We start from the raw sequence: 14,669 nt of genomic DNA on the forward strand, positions 1-14,669 counted from the left end.
CGAACAGAACCACAACATCTTGTTAATATGTTAAAGATGAATTATGATTGGGTCAATAGCCAGCGGGAAAATAAAAATTACTTGGGATAGTGAAAGGAAGAGGGAAATAAATAAAAATAGCAGAGAAAGTGCATAATGGTGGTATAGGCCATGAGTAGAGTATTGTTGGCAGCTCTGGAATCTGTATTGCATGTGGGCTATGGTTACGCTGGAGAGAGTGAAGAGGAGATTTACTGGGATATTACCTGGAGTGAAGAGATATTGGATAGACTAGAGACTTTTTGGAGTTGTGGAGACTACAGGGAATATATCAAATTAGTGGGAGCACAGAAAGAAGACAGGGAGGAAATGTTTCTCTTTGTGGAGGGATCAGTGACCAGGAGCATAGATTTAAGGTAAGGGGCCGGAGGTTTTGAGGGAATATAAGGAAAAAGCTTTCACATGTAAGGTTCTAGGAATCTGGAACTCGTTTCTTTTTAGGGTAGTAGAGGTAGAAACCCTCCATAACATTTAAAAAGTATTTAGATGTATATTTGAGCTACCAAGGCATAAAGCCTATGATCCAAGTACTGAAAAAATTGAATAGTTAGGTGCTTGTTTTTTGATCAGTATAGATTTGATGGGCCAAAGGCCTTTCTCTGTGCTGTAGACCACTATGACTCTGATTCAATGAATCAGAAATGGAAAATTTAAAAATTGACCCTTCAGCAAGGAGAATACAGCAGTGTTTAAAAGCTTATGTAATATCAGGTTTTATTTTTGACCATAGTCCAAGCGACTCAAGAAGGCTTGAGCAGAATCATAAATCAATTTGTGGGAATAGACCATGGAAATGGTTTTGACTATTTACAATGTTAGTACAAGGGATGTCTTATCCGCAAAAGAACATCCTTGCAGACTCAATCTGGAGAGATTAGCTCAAATAAGGGGAGAGGTTAAGTTCATCATGAGCGATGATATTATTGAGTGGAATCATTGTGGCTGGTGCTCACTTATTATGCCTGTGCCAAGAGCGGATGGGTTATTATGTGTGTTGATTATCACAAAGTCAACCTCCTAACAGAAACTGACTCACATCCTAATCCAAGATTGGAGGACTACATTGAATGAATTAGACACACACAAATGTTTACCAAAGTCAGCTTTTTAAAAGGGTATCAGCAAGTTCTATTGACTAATGTAACTAATGAACTATCAGCTTTTGCAAAATTGGATGGATTTTATCAACGCAGTCGTGCTGTTTGAAATGAAAAATGCAAAAGCAATGTTCCAAACATTAATCAATAAATAAAATCAATGAAGTCTTATATAAGTATAGCTAGGTCAATGATTTGGCTGTTTTTAGCTAGATGTGGAAAGAACATTTACACCACTTAACTGAACTGGTTTTTTTTAAGCCAATTTGCTTAAAAATGAATACATTTTTAAAGGAAAAGTAATTTATTTGGACCACACTGTGGGACAAGGCCAAGTAATATCTAGAGAAGTGCAAGTGTGAGCTATTTTAGATCTTCACTTGCCTAAGACAAAATGTGCAATTTTGTTTTATTTTGGCATAAGTGGATTATACCACAAACTTTTCCCACACTTAAGCACTGTTATTGTGCCTATAACAATCATGCTGAAGAAAAGCAGAACATTTGAGTGATACAAGGTCAGTGTATCTTTGACAGCTTGAATGCTGTGCTGACAACGTTTAAAACAACTGTATCAGGTTTGGCCACATTTAATTGTGAGAAACCATTCAAACTGGTTGATGCCAGTGAAATGGGCTTGGGTGCTGTTTTGCTGCAAGATGCCACATGTCAACAAAATATTCAGCAATTGAGAAGGAGACATGGAGTCTTATGTTGACTTTGCATCATTTTGAAATATGCTCACAAAAATTTAAAGAGACTTATTTGTATGGATCAGAATACTTTGATTTTTCTGGAATCACTCTTTTGGCCAAGAACTTAACAATTATTTTGGTAAAACATCATTCCCCAACTCTGAAATCGTTTTTTTGACTGTGGGAAAAAATGTTTTGGTTGGTGCTTTATTGAGAGTGAATATGAAAGGCCCATGGGCTGATATAAATGTAACATTGAAATAGTGTTTAGATTTTTTTTTAGCATGGAGTGAAAAATATCTCTTTTTGTGGGCAGCGTGATGTTAGCTCTATTTTAATACTGTATGGTTTATAGTTTGGATTTTGAACATGTGGTATGTGGGTTTTTGTGTATGAGAACATTTAATGATTAACTTGTCAGGGTACCAGGAAGGAGAAAGTGAGGACTGCAGATGCTGGAGATCAGAGCTTAAAAATGTGTTGCTGGAAAAGCGCAGCAGGTCAGGCAGCATCAAAGGAACAGGAGAATCGACGTTTCGGGCATAAGCCCTTCTTCAGGAATTCCTGAAGAAGGGGTTATGCCCGAAACGTCGATTCTCCTGTTCCTTTGATGCTGCCTGACCTGCTGCGCTTTTCCAGCAACACATTTTTAAGCTAAGGGTATCAGGAACCATGTTTTTTTTAAAAAAGACCAGTATAGGGGAGGGAGTCTCTCAGGATGATGGGATTTTGTTTGCATTGGGAGAGTTTTAGGAGCAGACAGAGTAAATATTGAAGTGCATTAGCTTATTTTATGTTAGAAAGATAAGGAATTGATGTGTTTTTTTTGCTGGTGGAAAAAGCCATAGATTAGAAATATTTTGGTTTCAGTTCACTTGAATCTTGGTTGAAGTTAGATACATGAAACAATTTTTCCTAGGAAAGGGAGTTTGTTCAGAAATAGGCTATCCCAGGGTAAGGATTTTAGCTTGTAGGATCCAGACTGGAAGTCTTTCATTTGAATAACCCCTTCAAGATTCTAATATTAGAAAGTCTAAGCTCAGTTGTGTGAATACTCAAGAAAGAAGCTATCAAACTTGCAAGACCAGAAATTGAAACAAACAGTTAAGTCAAGCCTGTAGATGAGATAGAGTAGGGAATTCTTCCAGGTGTTTGAGTACTGCAAATGACGTTTTGGCAGTAAATTGGATTGTATTTTTACTGTGTCCTTCAAAACTTTTCATTGTGCTACATAAATAGGGTTAGTTTATTCTGTTCTATCTTTTGCATAATAAGTATGTTTTATTATTAAAATCAGATCTGCAGCATTGTAAGCTGGCCTTTCAGTGAAAGACTGCCTCATTAATTAAATCCGTTTTTGAGATGTAGGCTGACCGTAAGGGTTTAGACTAGCTTTAACTCCTGCAAAACGTTCAAATTTTCAGTCTGCTTCTCCACACTGGGGTAATGTGAGGGAAATCAAGCCCTACTGGTCCTGGAGTGGTTACAAAAGTTGAAAGATTTAAAGATACTCAAAATTAGGTATTATTCAGTCCCAGGTTGACAGAAACTTGGACCAGGTTTCTGTACTGAACAAAAACATCTATTCATTACAAATAAATAGATTCTAACTACAGATAAAAAATAATGAATTGTTGACATATAATTCTACTAGTTAAAATTTTAACCCATTTTAAAAAACTCACCCTCTATAAGTACCACCACTACACCCTTCTCAAGAGCAATTGGGAAAGAGCAATAAATTCTGGCTCAGTTGCAGTAATTAATTTCTGTTTATAAAAGGAGAGGCTGGATAGGCTGGGAAGCATTTCATCGGAGCATAAGAGGTTGAGGGGTGACCTTACAGAGGTTTATAAAATCATGAGGGGTATAGATAAGATGAATGGCAGGTGTCTTTTCCCTAGGGTGGGGAGTTCAATACTAGGTGGCATATTTTTAAGGTGAGAGGAGAAAGATTGAACAATGATAAGAGGGGCAAACGTTTTTTACACATTAGTTCATGTGTGGAATGAACTTCCCGAGGAAATGGTGGATGCAGGAACAATTATAACACTTAAAAGACATTTATTAAGTATATGAATAAGAAATGTTTGCAGGCAGGTGGATCTAGTTTAGTTTGGGATAATGTTCGGCGTGAACTGTTTGGTCTGATTATTTCTGTGCTGTATGATTCTATCCTATATCATGTAAATGAAGAAAAGGTCGCAAGGGAAGAAAAGGGTGTTACGGGCAGAGGGATAGTCTAGGAAGGGATTTCAGTAGTCCCTGTCCACAAGGTTTGCTGAAATGATACTTTTGATCAGAATGCTGTTCCTTCTCTTGGTATTCTCACATTTGCAGGAGGCACAGGGTGACTAGTTTGCACTTACAAAGATCTCTGACTTCTTGATTACAAGTGACCTCTTACAGCAACTGATGAGGGGGAGCAAACTGGCTGCTTTCAGGCGTGAGATACATTTATACTCTGCAGTATAAAGCCTCCTTCCCTCCTAGAGATCTGATGGCCTCCGACTGAACGTTCACACCCCCAAGCTTGGCAGCAACCTGGGAACCAATCGCATAGCTGTTGGCAGGCAGGAGGCCTTTGAAAATGGCGACTAGGTATCGATTTTAAAGACCAATCTGCAACTTGTTGCTGGCCAAATTTCCATTTGTACCCAGCTTATAGGCTCCAGCTCATCTGTAACCAAGCTCTTCCCACCGCTCAAACTAAGAGCTGTATGAACCGTTCTTACAATGACTGTCAAATAACTTGCTTTTAAAAAGTGCAGCAACCCTTCAACTGTTCTTGGTTTTTAAAACAGTCTCTTCCCCACCGACCCTCCCCATTTTAATCCACAATCAAAAATACAGAAAAAGAAGATGATACAGTCTTTACAAGTTTCTTGCTGATTTATACAACCACTCAACATCATAGATAGTGCTAACTACTTATTGCAATCATTGTATCAGGTAAGCAGCACAAGGTTGGCATGCTATCTACATATTGTACATGTACAGAGTAGGACAGCAGATTTCCTTCTTTATAGGACATTAGTGAATTGGATGGGTTTTTATGACAATGGTTATGATGATCACAATTAGACTAGTATTTAATTCCCAATTTTATTGAATGATTATTCATCTGCCATGATGAGATTTGAACCGATGTCCCCAGAATACTTACCTGGGAGCTCTGAGATTTCTAGTCCAATGTCCTTACTGCGATGCCACCATTTTATCATGTTCAGTCCAGTTATCAGTTGACATGATAGATTTTGATGTGATATTTAAATTACCAAAGACTTGATTGCAAAATAGTTACACATTTAACATTCTGTCATTTGTTAATATTTACCCATCAGGAAACATTTAATGGAGTGGGATGTGGCCAAACAGGAAGACACAAGAAGAATTAAAGAGCACGATGAATTCTTGGAGAAGCTCAGCCGTGCCATCAATGTTGATTCTAGAGTGGGAGAGCATCATCTGGATTTGCTGTTGTCACAGGTATGTATGGTCGTGCTTAATCGAGGGACCCGTCTTCCAGGTAATAATTAACTAGACCGCTTCATGAGTCAACATCTACAGCCTCTCCAGGAAACTAGCTAAAGAAATAAAGACTTGTATTATTTTAGTGCTTTTCAAATCTACTGAATGTTTCAAAGAACAGTGCAGCTAATGAATTGTCTTTGAAATTAGTCATGATTATAATGCAGGAACCACAACCAGCAACAAAGCAAGATCTCACAGTCGGTGGAATCTAATTAGAGGCCTGAGCATCATGGGCTCTGGTGAGATTTGTGGCAGAATTCGACAAGAAGTGCAGTGAGGCCCATCCTGATGTCAGGAACATCTCGCGCTATCTTTTGTTTTCCACAGGCAGTAGGGTACTACTGTCACTAGGGTAATGGTGAGTTATTAATTGACAGTGATTAAAGATTGCTAACTGCCTTGTTGGCAGCCCAGCTTGACCCATTAATATTCAGCTTTCTATCAAAATCCCCAAAAAACGTAAGCGTCAAGAAAACGTGGAAAAGCAGAGCGGGTATCTAGTGAATTCCATATGCCACTTGCTCTGAACAGCCTCTATGTTGGACACCAGTTTCTCAGGGCATGGTCCATGGGCAGTGTCCGTGCACTCCCCACCTTCATGGACATTGAGCTAGCTTCCATAAATCCTCATGGCAGATATTCAAACCACTTTTACAATGCTTTTGCACTTCAATGCTGCACCCAAGTACACAACAGCAACTGTTATTATAGTGCTGCAGCAAGGACACTTGGTGCTCAGGGACATGCACCTAGCTCATAGAGTGAACCAGGCTACATCTCCCAGCTCTTCACTTGCTGTTATAGCGCTCACTCACTCTAATCCTACCAGGATGCATTCTTGTCATGCTTTGCCTTTTTGCACTTTGTTCCCTCAGCCGGCAATACCAAGTTCATTTTACTGTTGCATTGTCTTGCAATTTAGCCCAGACACATTGAAGGGAGCTTGTCATGGATGTCAGCAGGCCTCTGTCAAGTCAAGGATAGCATCTTTCACTGAAGCAGTGTCAGGCACACACTGTCAAGGGCAGCCTCTGATTCCAGGTTGGAGCTTGAACATAGTCCGTTGGATGCTTAGGGAGGTCAGAGATGGGATGCTGCCTATGTAAAGGGTGAGGAGCTGAATGTTGAGTTGTCCACTGCCTATCATGACCTGTTGGGGGCTGATTTCCTACTGGAATGAGACAGGGGCAGCGATAGGAGTGTCACACTGCTGTTACTATTGGTGCAGGTAGGGAGGTGTCCCAAGCGAGTGAGTAGGCAGCTCAGAGGACATGTCGGTTTAATGGTGTTGGGGGTTCGAATAGGTAACAGTGAGTGACAAGGGGAAATATTGACACAATCGAGTATGAGCCTTGTTGAGAGGTGAGTGTGGTAGGAGAGGGAGTGTGAGTATGAGATATAGGACAGACACTGGTGGCCTGGTGAAGAACATTCCTCCAGTCAGCTGATGATGAACTATCCCAAGTAATAAACCTGGGACCAGGTGGCATAGTCGGATGTGGCACCTTCCATTGCTGGGCCTGGGGGAAGAGGAAATCTGAGCTGTGTACCACCACATTCTAGAGGATACTAACTCCCCCACCCCAACTTGCTTCCCAGAATGATGCCCGCAAAGCAGGGCATTAATTTGCCATTGTTTTCCACATCTGGTGCAAATATGAGGAGCTGAGCAGAGCAGCAGCTCCCAACTGGCAGTGCTTGTCTCGGTGCCCAGCGGACGGGACAAGGGATGCTGGTGAATTCAGGGATATCTACTGAGTGGACAGTTGTTCCAGGAATGATACACGCTAAGATAGGCCATAAATTGGACATTGCAAGACAGCAATGGGCTCAGTAGTTGTTAAAGCGGAGAGTTTAGTGTGATACAGTGAGAAAACTGTTTTGGCCCCATTGTGGGAATCCCTCTGAGAAACTCAATACAACTTGGACTTATCCAAAAAGAGCATAAAATTCAGCCACAAAATGGAAATCATGACCAATGAAACTGTCTTACTGTTGATTTAAGGGTTAACTATTGGTCAAGACCTCAGGGATAACTCCTCTGCTTTCCTTCAAAATAATGGCATGGGATCTTTTCCATTCACCTGAACAGTCAGATAGGCTGTTCTTCTCTGAAAGGTAGCACCCGGAGTCCTTTCTCAATACTGGAGTATCAGCCATTATGTTCAAGTCCTCGAGTGAGACTTGAAGCCACAACCTTCTGAATCAGAATGTGCTGCCAAGCATAGCTAACGCTTGATAAATCAGGAGCTGTCTTTGAGGAGGAGGAAGCAAAAGAAATTTAGAGAGGAAATTTCAGCCGAGGTGTTGCTGGCAACAATGGATTGATTAAAACTGGAGATTTGTAAGAGACCAGAATTGGAAAAATTGGCAAGTGCAATAAACAGTAAGGATGCTGGGTTTGTAGCCTACTCCCTTTTGTTCCAGCTCACTTTATTCCAATTATCTGATAGTTCACATTTTTAGCCACAAACATTTGCTTCCTGATTTCCTTTGTCCAAATTATTGGATAACTTTTTATGCCAAAAAAGGACTGAATCATCATATCACAAGGATTGTGTTCTTCACCAAAATAAAAAAGGGGCTGTACAAAATGATATGCTGACCTTCCTCCAAAAGTGGCTGTGATCCTGACATCACAGGGCAGCAATTTATAGATCATGTATGACACATCAAATACATCATAATCTAGGATTAGTAATTCTGTCTTTGTTTCTAAATGATATTGAGTATTACTGAAATGAGATAGTTTTCATCTTGCATTCATCAGGACAATTCACCAGAATGCCTATTCAAGGGGTAAATCAATGTTGTAGGAGAGGCAATTGCTGTTCAGTAAGCAAATGGACTTGAAGGGTAGGGATGTTACCTTGAAGAATGCACCAGTTAATACTGATTGACAGTTACCTGCCAGGCTACTTCTACATGTTAAAGCAGGCACATTGACTCAGATTAGCTGTGCCTTGCCCTGAAAAATGAATCAGCAAGTGGTTAAAATACATTTTTTTATGCTTGCTGGTTTTTCTCACCTGTGCAAAGGTTGCTAATTCTTCTCTGGGTTCAGTTTTACTTTGGTATTTTAACTAACCAGCCATTAAGCATTTGCACAGAGTCTTTTGTAACCTTGGCTCAAATCACCTAACTCATCTCAGGAGTTTAAGACAGAAAAAAGATGAAAACGTGGATGCCATTACTATACAATATGATGGTGTTGACAGTCAATCTCTGTCCATTAGTCAGTAACATCCCATGTGCAATGAGAACCATTCAGAGCTGTCATGAAGAACTGCCTAAAATAAATTGTGCTTCATTCACATTATTCTTTCCCTTTATTGAGAGATGAATAGAGGCCAGGAAACTGGTGGCATCCACCTGAACAGGGAGATAAGCCTCAGTTTAATATCTCATCTGAACAACTGCACCTCTGACAGTGCAGCACCTCTCAGTAGTGTACTAGAGTGTCAATCTTGATTTTCATGCTGAAGCCCTGGACTCAGCCTTGAACACAAGGATGTTTTATAAAGACATAAATTGCAATAAGATAACTAAGGAAAGAGTGGGGCTGAGTGTGGTGAAGCAGCTCCTTTTAACAAGGTTATGCTGTCCATGGCTTTTTTTCCCAGAGAGGTCGTAAATGTCACACACTCAAAAAGGTCTGGGGTTGAAGGGTTTTGGGGCCAATTTGGTAATAGCTAACAGGTACTGCCTCAGGCAAAAGACTTTCAAGTTTAAAACTAACTTGTACAATGAAAGGGGAGTGGCCAGTTCTCCCAGCTCAGCTTTTCTCTGGTTTGGTTTGGTTTGGTTTTTAGCAGTAGTGTGCAAAAAGCTGCTAGACCCAAAGAAGCAGGTCTAGGCTAGTACTCTTTCTCTGACATCTCTCCTGTAAGACCCTATGTTTGATTTTACCTTTTGTGCCAAGGGGTGTTTATGTGGATTGTTGCAAGTATTTGCAACAGCATCATTAAGGTGGGATGATCTGTTGGAATTTTGGATCGGTTAAGTTATTCTGTAATCTATTCTCGTGTGTGTTTCATAGAACATAGAACAGTATAGGCCCTTTGGCCCTCAATGTTGTGCCGGCCTTTATCCCACTCTACGATCAGACTAACCAACATGCTCTTCATTGTACTAACTTCCATGTGCCTATTCAAGAGTCGCTTAAATGCCCCTAATGTTTCTGACGCTACTACCACTGTCAACAGTACATTCCACACACCCACCACTGAACAAAGAACCTAGCTCTGACATCTCACCTAAACCTTTCTCCAGTTACCTTAAAATTGTGTCCCCTCGTGGTAGACATTCCTGTCATGGGAAAAAGTCTCTGACTGTCCACTCTATCTATGCCTCTCAATATCTTGTATACCTCTATCAAATCACCTCTCATCCTTCTTCACTCCAATGAGAAAGGCCCTAGTTCCCTCAGCCTTTCTCCGTAAGACATGCCCACCAGTCCAAGCAATATCCTGGTAAATCTCCTCTGCACCCTCGCTGAAGCTTCTACATCCTTCAAATAATGAGGCGACCAGAACTGAACACAATATTCCAAGTGTGGCCTAACCAGAACTCCATAGAGCTGCAGCATTACCTCACTGTTCTTAAACTCAATCCCCAGCTAATGAAAGCCAATACACTATATGCCTTCTTAACAACCCTATCAACTTGGGTGGCAACTTCGAGTGATCAATGGACTTAGACTCCAAGATCCCTGTGTTCCTCCATACTGTCAAGACTCCTGCCTTTAACCCTGTACTCTGGATTCAAATCCAACCTTGGTTTTCCAAGTAATCATAAATCCTGTCTCAGAATCCTCTCTAATGCTTTGGCCACCACTGGTGGGACAGTAAGTCTGTCTGGTCTGTAATTCCCAGGATTATCCCTATTCCCTTTCTTGAACAAGGGAATAACATTTGCCAACCTCCAATCATCTGGCAGTACTCCAGTGGACAATGAGGATACAAAGATCATTACCAAAGGTGCAGCAATTTCTTCCCTCACCACCTGTAGTAACCTTTGGGTATATTCCATCGAGCCCAGGGGATTTATCTATCCTTACATTTTTCAAAATTTTCAACACATTCTCCTTCCTAATATCAACCTGTTCAATCATATCAGTCTGTTTCACACTGTCTTCAGAAACATCAAGGTCCCTCTCACCAGTGCATACTGAAGCAAAGTATTCATTAAGGACCTCCCCTAACTTGTCTGACTCCAGGCACAAGTTCCCTGCACTATCCTGGATCAGCCCTACCTTTACTCTGGCCATCCTTTTGTTCCTCATATAAGTTTAGAATGCCTTTGGGTTTTCCTTAATCATACACACATAAGCTTTTTCATGCCCTCTACCAGCTCTCCATTCTTCAGTTCCTTCCTGGCTAACTTGTAACCCTCTATAGAGCCCTGTCAGGTCCTTGCCTCCTCAACCTTAAATAAGCTTCTTTCTTCCTCTTGATGTTCCATAGCTCACGCAAGTGAACTATTGCAGGACACATATCCTGGGATTTCTCCTGGCTGTGTGGTAACGAGGTCACAAGGTCACCAGTTGAAACAAGACAGACCAAAGAGTACAGATAAGGAAGTTGAAATGGAATAAGCAGATACCCTGTTTGATTAGATGATTGAGACAAACCAGGTGCACATAGATAATACAGCAGACATCTTTAGCACAGATAATTTAACTGAGTTACAGCAGAAAGATGAAAACTTAAAGTAGTTGTATCAAAAGGAATACACAGAAAAAGAACCCGAATGTACCCCTGAATGTTACTATCTTTAAAACGTTGTCTGAATGAGGAAATGGAGACCATCACATATTCAGGCAGATAAGAAATGGTCAGATGTTGTTCAAATCGTATTCCTAATTGGTTATAGAAAGGAGATGTCGTGAGGGGCGCACAAGTTACCTCTTGGAGGGTCATTTAGGAGTGAGAAAAGCTCAAGCTAAAAGACAAAAACATTTTTACTGGCCTGGACTGCACAAGGATGGAGTTGAATTTTGCCAGATGTAATTGGAAAACCACAGGCAATAATAAAACTTGCATCTTTAATACCTATTCCTGCATTTGAGGAGCCTTTTACAAGATTCTTAGTCGATTGTGGAGGATCTCTACCTCAAACAAAATGTGGGAATCAGTATTTGTTAACAATAATGGATGTGTCTACTAGACTTCCAGAGGCCGTTCCATTACGCAATATCACAGCTAAAAGGGTTGTAGAGGAATCACTCAAATCTTTCACTAGATACAATCAGATCAAGGGTCAAACTTCACATCAAAATTATTCAAGGAAGTTATGGACAGTTTAGGAATAAAATAATTCAAATCGACTGCATACCATCCAGAATCACAGGGAGTGCTAGAAAGGTGGCATCAAACATTAAAGACCAAGTTGAGGGTTTATAGTCAAGACTATCCAGATGATTGGGGTAAGGGAATTCCGTTTGTACTTTGTGCGATCAGAGATGCACCAAATTAATCAAGTAAATTCATTTAATTAGATTTTGGGCATGAAGTGAGAGGCCTGCTAACATTGATTAAGGAGAAATTGCTGAGACAAAATTCAGAGATCACATATTTGGACTGTGTCAAATTTTAGGGAGCGATTAAATAGATGAGGGGATTTAGGTAGACAGTATTTAAAAGTATCACAGCGTACAATGAAATCCGAAGCAGACAAGAAATCAAAACTTCGCAATTTTGCTACTGAGGATAAGGTGTTAGTGTTACTTCCAGTGATAGGTGAACCCTTAAAAGCAAGGTTTAATGGACCTTATCAAGTCGAAAGGAAATTGAGTGAGGTGAACTACTTGTTAGGAACTCCAAACAGAAAGAAATCTCACAGAGTGTGTCATGTGAATATGCTCAAAAGGTATTTTGACAGGGAAGGACGGCAAAAGGAGACTGTGTTATTGGTTACAACACAACGGGAAGAATCAAGTTCAGAGGATTCTGAATTGGGCATTCCTCATATTAAATTGGACAATGAGGAACTTGTCAAAAATTGGGATAAATTATTAAGTTACCTTCCAGAGAAAAATTGAAATGACCTGAAAGCATTATTACTATCACATGGGGAGATAAGTGGAAATAAGTTGGGAAGTACTAACCAAATTATGCATGAGGTAGATATAGGAGATGCTGTTCCAATTAAGCAACATCCATATAGGCATACACCTCTAAAGTTGGTACAGGTTCAAAATGATATTGAACGCATGCTCCAAGACAACATAATCAAAGTGTGTTACAGGGACTGGAGCTCACCCATAGTAATGGTGCCAAAACCCAGGTGGTACCCAGCAGTTATGTGTGAACTGTCACAAAGTCAATGCCGCTACAAAGACTGATTCAAATCTGATTCCGGGTTTGGAAGACTGTGTTGAGAAGGTGAGACAAGCAACTTATATTTCTAAGTTGGACTTGCTCAGAGGATACTGGCGGGCACCTTTATCAGAAAAAGCAAAGGCAATTTCGGCTTTTGTAATGCCGATTGATTGTATCAGTTTAAAGTCCTGCCATTTGGCATGAAAAACGCACCAGCCACATTTCAAAGACTATCCAATAAGATCACTGATGGACTACCCAGCTGTGTCGTAAATATCGATGACCTGGTGATATTTAGTCACACGTGGAAGGAACATTCACAACCTTAATCAGACTTGTTTGATGAACTTCGGAAGGCAGGTTTGGTGATAAACTTGGCTAAAAGTGTATTTGCCAAAGCTCAGGGTCACCTTCCTGGGCCATGTTATTGGACATGGACAAATGGCCCCACAGGAGGCAAAATCAAAGGTATTTGGGGATTTTCCCATCTCATCAACAAAAAAAAGCAGTCCCACAGTTACTGTGATTGAGTGGATTTTATCGAAAATTCATGCCAAATTTTAGCAGTGTGGCTGCTCCACTCACTGAATTGCTAAAGAAAGGCAAGACTTTCAGTAGACAGTGGACTGTCAGAAGGCATTTGACAAGCTGAGCGCTGTGTTAACCACTGCCCCAGTATTAGCCACACCTAATTATGCAAAGCCATTCAAGGTGGCTATTGATGCGAGTGATGTGGGCTCTTACAGGGAGATAATGAAAAGATAAAAAGACCTGTCGGATATTTCTCCAGGAAGTTGAATGTGCATCAGCAGAAATGGTTGAGAAGGAGACTTTGAGCTTAGTGTTGGGATTACAACATTTCAGTGTTTACGTTACCAGTAACGTAGCTAAGATAATCATATATACTTTTCATAACCCATTAAAGTTTGTGGAGAAATTTAAGGACAAAAATGCCAGACTGTTTAGTTGGAGCTTGTTGTTACAGCCATTCAGTTTAAAAATTGTGCATGTGGCAGGATGAGGAAACATGATTGCTGACGCATTGTTCAGACTTGAATGAAAAATGGATGCATTCATTGGCAGAGTACAACGGACTGAAACAAAATGTAGTGCATATGTTTGCACGTTTATAGTCAATGTAATGTACATGTGTATTTTAGATTACTAACATTTTAGCTTTAAGGGGTTTTAAAGTGAAGCCATCTTTGGATATTGATGGGTTTTTTTTAAATGGAGTGGTGTAATGAAACTGCTCCTTTAACAAGGTTATGCTGTCCTTGGCTTTTTTTTTCAGAGAGGTTGTAAATGACATAGACTCTGAAAAGTCTGGAGTTGAAGGGTTTTAGGGCCAAATTGATAATAGCTACAGATACTGCCTCAGTCAGAAGGCTTTCAAGTTTTAAGCAAACTTGTAAAATAAAAGGTGTGTGGCCAGTTCTCTCAGCTCAGTTTTTCTCTGGATTAGTGGTGTTGGAAGAGCACAGCAGTTCAGGCAGCATCCAAGTAGCTTCGAAATCGACGTTTCGGGCAAAAGCCCTTCATCAGGAATAAAGGCAGTGAGCCTGAAGCTATCTCTCCACGCTTCAGGCTCACTGCCTTTATTCCTGATGAAGGGCTTTTGCCCGAAACGTCGATTTTGAAGCTACTTGGATACTGCCTGAACTGCTGTGCTCTTCCAGCACCACTAATCCAGAATCTGGTTTCCAGCATCTGCAGTCATTGTCTTTACCTCAGTTTATCTCTGGTTTGGTTTGGTTTGGTCTTTAGCAGTAGTGGGGAAAAAGCTACTGGACCCAAAGAGGCAGGTCCACGCTAGTACTCACTCTCTCTGACATCTCTCCTATAAGACCCCTGTGTTTGATCTTACCTTTTGTACCAATGGGTATTTATGAGGATTGTTTCAAATATTTGGAACAGCATCATTAAGTTGTGATGACCTGTTGGGTTTTTAGATAGGTTAAGTTATTCGGTTTTATGTTCTG

General features: G+C 40.5%; 1 protein-coding gene across 2 annotated transcripts in view; it reads left to right on the forward strand.

Moving 5' to 3' along the window:
• ccdc170 (coiled-coil domain containing 170) overlaps positions 1-14,669 on the forward strand; it is a 107,137-nt gene that overhangs the window by 31,815 nt on the left and 60,653 nt on the right. For both annotated transcript variants that reach the window (XM_072581366.1, XM_072581367.1), the window contains exon 6: positions 5,176-5,320. In XM_072581366.1, coding sequence (XP_072437467.1) covers positions 5,176-5,320 — 145 coding nt within the window. The remainder of the gene's footprint in view (positions 1-5,175; positions 5,321-14,669) is intronic.

Source organism: Chiloscyllium punctatum, chromosome 11 (genome assembly GCF_047496795.1).
Source record: "Chiloscyllium punctatum isolate Juve2018m chromosome 11, sChiPun1.3, whole genome shotgun sequence".
Lineage (NCBI taxonomy): Eukaryota > Metazoa > Chordata > Chondrichthyes > Orectolobiformes > Hemiscylliidae > Chiloscyllium > Chiloscyllium punctatum.